The sequence below is a fragment of the Scyliorhinus torazame genome, chromosome 5, assembly GCF_047496885.1.
Source record: "Scyliorhinus torazame isolate Kashiwa2021f chromosome 5, sScyTor2.1, whole genome shotgun sequence".
Lineage (NCBI taxonomy): Eukaryota > Metazoa > Chordata > Chondrichthyes > Carcharhiniformes > Scyliorhinidae > Scyliorhinus > Scyliorhinus torazame.
In genome coordinates, this window is record NC_092711.1 from 170492560 (window position 1) to 170504168 (window position 11609).

Consider the following 11609-nt stretch of genomic DNA (forward strand, 5'->3'; position numbering starts at 1 on the left):
GAGACTGTGTGCTGGGAACGCCCATCTGAGTCATTGTGACGTCCCACGGAGCCCTGCCTGAATCACTGCTCCGCGGAGACGTTTCCGGGTTCCAGTGCGCAGGCCCGGCGGGCGCAGACGAGCCCCGCCCCCAGTCGTTGTTTCCCCACCCCCTGCACATCAGCAGACAAGGTTTCCAGGCAACCGGCTGACGCTTCCGGCCAGAGCGAGAAGCCGCTCGGTGTTCTCCATCTCCACCTGCGCATGTCCAAGGGAGACAGGGAACTGCGCAGCGCAGAGGAGAGCCCACCCTCTGACCTTCCTGCTCAGGTGTTCGCCAATGAGAAACTGGGAGGACCGGAAAGACTCTGGTCCTTAAGCCAATCAGAGCGCGGGTTTTGTGTGAATGACAATTGAGCTTCACACGGACTGAAACTGCCTGCTGTCTCCAACATCTGTGAGTAAAACACTTTCTTTTCTCCCCCTTTCCATTTCTTTTCTCCCCCTTTCCATTTCTTTTCTCATTCTCACCTTCAATTGGTCACTTGCAACAACTGAAGGGAAAGGAAGTGAATCCAGGGAGGGTGCAGACTCTGCAAAGCTTGGCCCAGGTCTCTCTCTCTCTCTCTTAAAGACATTGACATCCTTTGCTCCCTCAGCTTCACACATTTATTTGTCTGGCTAAAAGGATGGTCTCTTTCCTCACGTTCACAATTAAAGGGCTGGTTTCCCAGAGATGGCTGACCATTAAGGGAACAGCAAATTAATATCAGATCAAGAAATGTCCAGTGTTATATGGTACAGATTAGATACATTATTTATGTTTGTGTAAAGTACATTGATTATTATTTCTAGTTTTGTAATCTGTAGCTACGTTATATAATTCCAGTCATCTCTTCCCTCAGAGTGTTGTTAATCTCTGGAATTATTTTCCCACAGGAACCAGTGGAGTCTGGGTTCATTGAATATATTCAAGGAAATTGGACAGAAATATTTTTTGGAATTTAAAGTGCCCAGTCTTTTTTTTTTTCAATTGAGGGCCTCTCTCTCTTGGACATGTGCAGTTCCGGTCATCCGCTCGCCCGTGCGGTGGATAGAGCAGTTTCTTCAGCACGGGGGAATTGTGGGAGCTGCGGCCACCATTACTTCTCCAGAGCCCAGTCTCCAACCTCCTGGGACTGGGATGAAAAGTGAAGGGGTGGACATTGACCCCAACATGACAAGGTACATGTGGCTAGTAATTGGTTTTGATTGTGACACCTCCCCCCCACCCCCCTCACCAAAACATCTTTTTTTAAATTTAAAGTACCCAAATAATGTTTTTTCCAATTAAGGGCCAATTTAGTATGGCCAATCCACTTACCCTGCACATCTTTGGGTTGTGGAAATAAGACCCACGCAGACACGGGGATTTTGTGTAAACTCCACACAGATCGAACCTGGGTCCTCGGCGCTGTGAAACTAGATAGATTTCTGATTGATGAGAGAGTTGAGGGTCACGGGGAACAGGTAGGAAAATGGACTGAAAAGTTAAGATGAGGAGTGAATTCTTCACTTGAGGATGTGGTGAAGCTTTGGAATTCTCTACTCCAGAGGACTGTGGAGCCTCAGTCATCAAATATTTTCCAGATTGAGATTGATAGGTTGAGAGATGTTGAAGTCACCAAGGGATATGGGGGATAATGTGGGGAAATGGTGCTGAGCTAAATCGGCGATTGGGCTCAATACAGGGTTGAGCCAAAGTTCAGTGGGTCAAATGGCCGACTGCAGCTCATATTTGTTATGGTCGCTGTGTCCAGGACAGGAAACCGTGAACATGAATCTGTCAATCAGCCTGAATCAGTACCTTCAGGAGAATTGGGTGAATATTAGATACAGCCGAGTGAGAATGGAGGGAGAGTGTGTGGGATGCAGATTTACGGCATGTGGGGAATGAGTGGAAAGAATGTTCCATAGGAACCAGAATTGTCTGTTCTGAGTTTCTATCCTGTACAGACAGTGATAACTTTTGTAAATTGTTTTTACAGGATATTAGGAGAGGAGTAATTACAGACAGAAATCTCAAACATCACCTCTTGATCTGACAGTCACTTGATCCCTTGGAGAACACCCACCCGAGTGAGAATGTTCCAGTGCACTGACTATGGAAAGAGCTTTAATCAGTTACACAGCCTGAAAAAACACCGCACTATTCACAGCGGCGGGGGAAGACTGTACAAATGTTCTCTGTGTGGGTAAGGCTTCAATTGTCTGACCTAGGGAGACACAAGGAGACCCAAAACATGGAGAAACAGTGGAAATGCTGGGACTGTGGGAATGGATTCAAAGCACCATCTGCACTGGAAGCTCATTGGCGCATTCACACTGGGAGGCACCATTCAGCTGCTCTGTGTGGGAAAGGATTCAGTCAGTCATTTACCCTGCAAACACACCAGAGGGTTCACACTGGGGAGAGGCCATTGAACTTTTCACAGTGTGCGAAGGGATTCACTCAATTATCCAGCCTGCAGAGGCACAAGTGGGTTCACACTGGGGAGAGGCCGTTCATCTGCTCTCAGTGTGGGAAGGGATTCTGTGAATCATCCACACTGCGGTGACACCAGGGAGTTCACACTGGGGAGAAGACATTCAGCTGCTCTGAGTGTGGGAAGGGATTCAATCAATTATCTACCTTGACGTCCCACCGGCGAGTTCTCACTGGGGAGAGACCGTTCACCTGCTCTCAGTGTGGGAAGGGATTCACTCAATCATCCAGCCTGAAGTCACACCAATGAGTTCACACTGAGGAGAAGTCATTCACCTGCTCTCAGTGTGGGAACGGATTCAGTGTTTCCTCATACCTGCTGAGACACCAACAAGTTCACAATTGATTCCAGGGGTTGGATTCTGCTGTTATTGTTTCTGCTTCAATTACATCCAGGACTGCATTTTGTTCATTCTGACACTTGGTGAAGAGGGAGGGTTGGAGGGTTTCTTTCTGCTGGACTTGGCAGTCTCATGACTTTGCCTCCAGTGGGCTTCAGTAACAAGAAAAATTAAAGATTCCATTAGGTCAAAGGAAGAGGCTCATTGATAGATTACAGATTTATTGCTTTATTGGTACCTTTAAGAATTGGTGCAGTAAAATTCTTAAATTCAGTTTCTAGAATTGAATAAATTAGGAAGCCTCAGCTGAGAATTTGAAACCAATAAGGGGTTAGACCATTGATAAGAATTTCTTTAAGAATAAAGTTTCATGACTAAAGTTTGTTCTGTTTTCATGCTTTAAGAAATTCTGAACCATCTATTCATTTCCTAATATTTTTTAATGTTTTTGTTTAACTCTCTTTATTATGTTTTGATGTTTTATTTGATGTGCCTTCTTCACTTCCGCCTGGGGTGGGATGTAAACCGCCGTGATGATGGTAGAAGTGAACTCCATGGAAGGTAGTTTGGATGGCACTTCACAGTCGGGTATTCCAGGTCCGGGGAGCAGTAGTTCGCCAGGATCGCCACATCCTAGCAGCAGGAGGAGTTGATGAGAAGACAAATCTCTCCACCCATTCCAGGTTCAGTCCTGGATGTGATTAACAGCAGGAATAACAGCAGAATCTAACCATCATCACTTGTGAACCCTTTGGTGTCTCAGCATGTTGGACGACTGAGTGAATCCCTCCCCACAGTGAGAGGTGAATGGCTTCTTTCCAGTGTGAACGCACTGGTGTCTCCGCAATGTGGATGATGTTTGAAACCTCTTTGTGCAGGGAGAGCAGCTGAACGGTCTCTCCTCAGTGTGAATGCGCTGGTCTGACATCAGTACCCGAGAGCTTTTAAACCCACTCCCATAGTCAGAGCATTTAAAGGGTCTCTCATTGGTGTGAGTGACATTGTGGTTCAGCAAGTGATGACCGAGTGAATCTTTTCCCAGTCGGAGAGGTGAACTATCTCTCCCCGGTGTGGCCTCGCTCGTGTTTCATCAGGTTGGATGAGGTTCTAAAGCTCTTTGTGCAGTGAGAGCAGCTGAACGGTCTCTCCTCAGAGTGAACGCGCTGGTGGGACATCAGTCGCTGTGAGCTTTTGAAACCCCTCCAGCAGTCAGAGCATTTAAAGGGCCTGCTCTTGGTGTGAGTGACATGGTGTTTCAGCAGGCTGGATAATTGAGTGAAACCCATATCACACACAGTGCAGATGAATGGCCTCTCCCCGGTGTGAACTCGTTCGTGTCTCCGCAGGTTGCCAATGTCAGTGAATCCCTTTTCACACTGAGAGCAGGTGAAAGGCCTCTCGCCAGTGTGAACTCGTTCGTGTCTCCGAAGGATGCCAATGTCAATGAATCCCTTTTCACACTGAGAGCAGGTGAACGGTCTCTCTCCAGTGTGAACTCGTTCGTGTCTCCGAAGGATGCCAATGTCAGTGAATCCCTTTTCACACTGAGAGCAGGTGAAAGGCCTCTCTCCAGTGTGAACCCGTTCGTGTCTCCGCAGGCTGCCAATGTCAGTGAATCCCTTTTCACACTGAGAGCAGGTGAAAGGTCTCTCTCCAGTGTGAATGCGTTCGTGTCTCCGCAGGCTGCCACTATCAGTGAATCCCTTTTCACACTGAGAGCAGGTGAAAGGCCTCTCTCCAGTGTGAACTCGTTCATGTCTCCGCAGGTTGCTAATGTCAGTGAATCCCTTTTCACACTGAGAGCAGGTGAAAGGCCTCTCTCCAGTGTGAACACTCTGGTGGCTCTGCAGTCTGGATAACCGAGTGAATCCCTTCCCACAGTCAGAGCAGGTGAACGGCCTCTCCCCAGTGTGAACTCGTTCGTGTCTCCGCAGGCTGCCAATGTCAGTGAATCCCTTTTCACACTGAGAGCAGGTGAAAGGTCTCTCTCCAGTGTGAATGCGTTCGTGTCTCCACAGGCTGCCACTATCAGTGAATCCCTTTTCACACTGAGAGCAGGTGAAAGGCCTCTCTCCAGTGTGAACTCGTTCATGTCTCCGCAGGTTGCTAATGTCAGTGAATCCCTTTTCACACTGAGAGCAGGTGAAAGGCCTCTCTCCAGTGTGAACACTCTGGTGGCTCTGCAGTCTGGATAACTGAGTGAATCCCTTCCCACAGTCAGAGCAGGTGAACGGCCTCTCCCCAGTGTGAACTCGTTCGTGTCTCCGCAGGTTGCCAATCTGAGTGAATCTCTTTTCACACTGAGAGCAGGTGAAAGACCTTTCTCCAGTGTGAACTCTCTGGTGGCTCTGCAGTCTGGATAACTGAGTGAATCCCTTCCCACAGTCAGAGCAGGTGAACGGCTTCTCTCCAGTGTGACTGCATTGATGCCTTTCCAGCCCATACGGGCCTTTGAATCCCTTCCCACAATCCTCACATTTCCATGGTCTCTCCATGGTCCGGGTGATCTCACCGCGTTGGACGATCAGTTGAAGCCTCATCCACACACAGAACACCTATACAGTCTCTCCCTGATGTGAACGGTGTAGTATTTTTTCAGGCTGTGTCATTGGTTAAAGCTCTTTCCACAGTCAGTGCTCTGTAATAGTCTCACACGGGTGTGTGTGTGTGTCTCAGTGCTTTTCCAGACACACTGATGTTTAAAATATCTTGAAGCAGACAGAATAGACAAACATTTCTCCTTCTAGATTCAAAGGCCGATGATCTTCAGTTCCCAAGAATTGAGTGACTCAGTCAGTTCTTGACATGATATTTAGTTTGAGATATCGGCCTGAAACTCCTCTCGTTCTAACTTCCTGCAAACAGAAATAGTAATCGTTGTCAGTGCAGGATAGAAATTCAGAACAGACAATTCTAGATAATATCGAACATTCTTTCCTCTCTCTTTCCCTGAAATGCTCTAAATTTCAATCCCACACACTCTCCCTCCATTCTCACTCTGCTGTATCTAATATTCACCCTCCCAATTCTCCTGAAGGCGCTGATTCAGGCTGATTCACAGATCCGAGCTTCCTGTCCTGGACACAGAGACCTGAAAATCTTCATGCAGGCTGTCAGACAGATATATGTCTATATTACTGGATGAAAAATGTGTGTAATAAACAGACTGTATTCACTTACTTTCCCTCCCAATTTTCCTGAAGGTGCTGATCAACAAATCTAAACTCACTAAAACCTGCACAAGAGTAGAGAATCTCCATACAATTACATTTACTGATTAGAGATAGGGAAATTCTGAGGAAGAATTTTATTTAGTCATGGAGTGGTCATGACAGGGAACTCACTGCCCACAAGGGTTGTGGAAGTCCAGTTGATCAATAATTTAAAATAAAATAGGATGGTCACTTGAAGAAAATAAACTTGCAGGGGAACAGGGATATCGAGGGGGAATGGGACTGACTGGATTGCTGTACAGAGAGTCAGCATTGACTTGAGTTCCCAAATGGATTCTGTCAGTGCTGCAATGACTGTATGACTGGAAATATATAATGTAGGTACAGTACTATATTACAAAAATAGAAATAATAATACATGTATTTTATTACAGAACCAATAATATATATAATACATACCACATAACAACACTAGACATATCTCTGTCTGATAGTAAATTTTTAAAAATTAATTTACAGGATGTGGACAATGCTGGTCAGGCCAGCATTTATTGCCCATCCCCAGTTGCCCTTCCGAAGTAGTGGTGAGCTGCCTTCTTGAACTGCTGCAGTCCTTGAGGTGTTGATACATCCCGTGCTGTTTTTTTTAAATTTGTTTTTTATAAATTTAAAGTACCCAATTCATTTTTTCCAATTGAGGGGCAATTTAGTGAGGCCAATCCACCTACCCTGCACATCTTTGGGTTGTGGGGGTGAAACCCATGCAAACACGGGGAGAGTGTGCAAACTACAGACGGACAGTGACCCAGAGCCTGGATCGAACCTGGGACCTCGGCGCCGTGAGGCAGCAGCGCTAACCACTGCTCCACCATGCTGCCCTACATCCCCTGTGTTGTTAAGGAGGGAGTTCCAAGATGTTGCCCCAGGGACAGTGAAGGAATGGCAATATATTTCCAAGTAAGGGTGGTGTGTTCCTTGGAAGTGAACCTCCAGGTGGTGAGGTTCCCAGGTATCTGCTGCTCTTGTCCTTCTAGATGGTAGTGGTTGTGGATTTGGAAGGTGCTGTCTGAGGAACCTTTAGGAGTTACCGCAGTGTATCTTGGAAATGGTATACACGGCTGCTAATATTTGTCGGTGGTGGAAGGTTTGAATGTGGAAGGTTTGATGTTGGTTGTGGCGGGTTTCAGCGATGGGAATGCCACTGAATGTCAAGGGGTGGTGGTTAGATCCTCTCTTGTCGGAAATGGTCATTGCCTTGCACTTGTGTAGCACGAATGTAACTTGCCACTTATCTGCCCAAGTCTGGATATTGTCCAGGTCTTACTAAATTTGGACATGGACTGCTTCATTATCTGAGGAGTTGAGAATGGTGCTAAACATTGTGCAGTCATCCGCAAACATCACCACTTCTCATCTTATGATGGGAGATAATTAATGAAGCAGCTGAAGATGGTTGGGCCTAGGATACTGCCCTGAGGAACTCCTGCAGTGATGTCCTGGAGCTGAGATGATTGACCTCCAATCACCGCAACCATCTTCCTTTGTGCCAGGTATGACTCCAACCAGTGGAGAGTTATCCCCTGAATCCCATTGACTCCAGTTTAGCTGGGGCTCCTTGATGCTATACTCAGTCAAATGCTGCCTTCATGACAAGGGTAGTCACTCTCACCTCACTTCTGGCATTCAGCTCTTACGTCCAAGTTTGAACCAAGGCTGTAATGAGGTCAGGAGCTGAGTGACCCTGGCAGAACCCAAACTGAGCGTCCAGGAGCAGGTTATTGTAGAATAAGTGCCACTTAATAGGACATTTGATGACTCCTTCCATCACTATGCTGATGATGGAGAGTATTCCGACAGGGAAGTAATTGGCTGGGTTGGATTTGGCCTGTTTACTGGCCCCTTTAATGTCAGCCATCTCCTGGAGAAACCAGCCCTTTAATTGTGAACATTGGGAAAGAGACCATCCTTTTAGCCAGACAAATAAATGTGTCAAGCTGAGGGAGGAAAGGATGTCAATGTCTTTAAGAGTGAGAGAGAGAGACCTGGGCCAACCTTTCCAGAGTCTGTACCCTCCCTGGATTCACTTCCTTTCCATTCAGTTGCTGCAAGTTACCAATTGACGGTCAGAATGAGAAAAGAAAGTGTTTTACTCACAGATGTTGGTGACAGGAGTCTGTGTGAAGCTCCAGCTCATTCAGGGTTGGAGGAGCAACAGCTTTGTTCGGCAAAAACCTCCATGTCCGGCTTCCGCATTGAGACAATGGGAGAGCTCTGATTGGTGGAGAGGCAGAATCTTTCCGGTCCTCCAGGTCTTCCCATTGGTCAACACCTGAGCGGGCAGGTCAGCGGAAGTAAGCATCCCTGCGCATGCGCCGCGTCCCCTCTCCCTGAGACATGCGCAGTACCGGGTCAGGGGAGGGGAAATCACCGACGGCCGGAACTGTCAGCCGGTTCCCTGGAAACCGTCTCGAGAATGTGTTGGGGGAAGAGGGAACAGAGGATGGGGGCGGGGGATCGCGTGTGCGCGCGCTGGCGTGTGCGCGCTCATGCAATGACGTCACCGCGGAGTGGATTGATTCCTATTGGCTGATTTAGAGGATGAGCCCCTTTGTGATGTCACACTGTTGAGGTTGATCAATGGTTTTCAGACTAAAAGTTCCTCCTCTGGGCAACATCACCCCCACAACCCAAAGATGTGCGGAGTAGGTGGATTGGTCACACTAAATTACCCCTTAATTGAAAAAAAAATAATTGGGTACTCTAAATGTATTTATTTTTTTTAAATTAAAACTTTTGAATTTGCTACCGCTTACCGTAAGACTATGTATGACCTCTCGTTCTGGAATGCCCCACAAGAGGCAGCAGCCGCTCCAAGTCTACTTTATCTTTCCATTTCTTTCCTCATTCTGAGGGGACAGTGGTGACTTGCAGCAGCTGAAGAGAAAGGAAGTGAATCCAGTCTGTATGTTGCACACATTTTGAGTTCAGTAACATAGACATATTTCTGTCTGGCAGCCTGCATGGAGATTTTCAGGCCTCTCCAAAACGGGAAGCAGGGATCTGTCAGTCAGCCTGAATCAGCACCTTTAGAGAATTAGGAGGATGAATATTACATACAGCAGACTGAGAATGGAGGGAGAGTGTGTTGGATGGAAACTAGAATTGCCTGATCTCAATTTCCATTTGTAAATTCCTTTTACAGGATATTAGATGAAGATTTGCAGAAAAAAACCTAACGCCACTTCAGGATTTGGAAGAGTCACTTGGTTTATCAGGACCTGAATATCATCAGGAGAACCATCACTGCAAAATACACTTCTGGGGTTAAGGATTGCCAATCAGGCAAAGGAACAGAATGGAAGTAAACACAGGAACGAAGAATCACATTGGGCTGGTTCCAGGAGAATTGAGTGACAACTTCAGCGACAAAACCATGGAGTGTGATTTTTGATTGTCTTAAAAGTAAAAGGGCAACATTCTATTTGTAGTTTAAGGGATACGCTCCCTATAAAAATAGTGTTTAGGCATTGTTGCTTCTAGTTTGTTGCAGTAAAAGTCATAAAACCTGAAGTTTTTGTCTTATGACTCATTATTTGTTCACTGGGTTTAGAATTTATCTTTCAAAATTCCTGATCTTTTCAACCATCTTACACAGTTGGTCTTGAGTCACAAGTTTCAACTTCCCATTTAAGCCTCAGGCAACTTGCTGTCTCTCTGTTGCTCATGTCAATGACAGCCCAGTAACAGAGCTGAAGGCTGGAGATGCTGTGACCGCTTGTCGGAGCTGGAATCAGTAGAAAGAAGAACCATAGTTTCTGGTTGAACTTTGTGTTAGCTGTCCGACCATGATACAATAGCTAACCAGGTAATATGTTGTGATGAGGGTTTAGAAACAGACCCTGGGTAGACAAGTTCATTGAAGCTGTGGACTTGTCAGCGAAACTAGGCGTCCAACAGCCACAGAGACCTCTAATATTGGACACTGGGTTTAATCCTGTTCTGTATTAAACAGACATATTTGATACTGGGTGATTGTGATATAGTTAATCTGACCCTTTATTCATTCAATTCCAAAAGTGAATAACATTGATTCAAGTACAGTGACTACCTTGCCAATCTGTCAATAAAGTGATGTCAGTTAATGCAGATCTGTGTCTGAACTGAATTCCATTACTTATTCATGTTACTGACTCGACTGTCTCTCTCTTCTCTCCCCTCTCTCTCTCCTGCCTCTCAGTCTCTGGTGCTCCTCTCTCTCTCTGGTGTCTCTCACTCCCTCTGCTTCCTCTCTCTCCCTCTGTCTCTCTCAGCTGCCACTCACTCTCTTCGGTGCTTAGGAAGGCAGGTGGGATAGTTTCCTTTGGTAGCCGAGGGCTGAGATTATAAGAACAGGGAGAATGTGCTGGAACTGCATCAACCACCAGTTAGACCACAGCCATATTACAGGAAGAATGTGATCACACGAGAGAGACTGCAGAGGAGATTTATTTATTTATTTATTTAAATTTAGAGTACCCAATTACTTTTTTCCAATTAAGGGGTAATTTATTGTGGCCAATCAACCTACCCTGCACAACCTTGTGTTGTGGGGGCGAAACCCACGTAAACACGGGGAGAATGTGCAAACTCCACACGGACAGTGACCCAGAGTCGGGATCGAACCTGGGGACCTCATGCTGCCAGTTGCAGAGGAGATTTATGATGATGTTACCAGGGATGGAGAATTTTAACTTTGAGGAAATATTGGATGTCCCCAGTGTGAATTCGCCGGTGTATAGTGAGTTGCTCCGATCGCATGAATCTCGTCCCACAGTGAGAGCACCTGAATGGTCTCTCATCAGTGTGAACAAGCTGATGGGATATCAGTTCCCTGGACGTTTTATAGAATTTCCCACAGTTTAGACATTTGAAAGGTCTGTCTTTAATAATAATCATCTCTGTTGTCTCAAGTAAGCTCACATTAACATTGCAATGAAGTGAAAAGCCCCGAGTCGCCACATTCTGCCGTCTGTTCGGGTACACGGAGGGAGAATTCAGAATGTCCAAATTACCCAACAGCTCGTTAGATAGACTCGGTCAGTTCTCACTGGAACAACAGAGGTTGAGAGGCGAGCTGATAGAGGTTTACAAGATTATGAGTGGTATGGACAGAGTGGATAGTCAGGTGCTCTTTCCTAGGGTAGGAGAGTCAAGTACTCGGGGACATGGGTTTAAAGTGTGCGGGGAAAAGTTCAGAACAGATGTGCAAAGCAGGTTTTTTACACGGTGGGAAATATATGGAACATGCTGCCTGGGGAGGTGGTGGGAGCAGGTATGGTAGCGGCATTTAAGGGACATCTAGATAAATATATGAATAGGGTGGGAGTGGAAGGATATGGACTTCAGAAGTGCAGATGGTTTTAGTTTAGGCAGTTATCATGGTCGGCGTAGGCTTGGAGGACCGAAGGGTCTGTTCCTGTGCTGCATTCTATGTTCTTTTTAAATTTAGAGTACCCAATTCATCTTTTCCAATTAAGGGGCAATTTAGCATGTTCAATCCAACTACCCTGCACATCTTTTGCGTTGTGGGGGTGACATCCATGCAAACACGGG

General features: G+C 46.3%; 1 protein-coding gene and 1 long non-coding RNA gene across 2 annotated transcripts; one reads left to right on the top strand and one right to left on the bottom strand.

The window, feature by feature from the left end:
• The first annotated feature begins 334 nt into the window (after window positions 1-334).
• LOC140420639 (uncharacterized) lies at window positions 335-9587 on the top strand. The gene is made up of 3 exons (XR_011946487.1): window positions 335-436; window positions 919-1203; window positions 9220-9587. It is a non-coding gene; the product is annotated as an uncharacterized lncRNA (long non-coding RNA).
• Window positions 3053-8236, bottom strand: LOC140420628 (uncharacterized). Its single transcript, XM_072504623.1, has 2 exons — window positions 8172-8236; window positions 3053-5699 (listed from the first exon to the last, which is right to left on the bottom strand). Exon 2 carries the CDS (start codon window positions 5382-5384, stop codon window positions 3900-3902), a length of 1485 nt encoding a protein of 494 aa, XP_072360724.1. The 5' UTR covers window positions 5385-5699; window positions 8172-8236; the 3' UTR covers window positions 3053-3899.
• Window positions 9588-11609: the final 2022 nt, after the last annotated feature.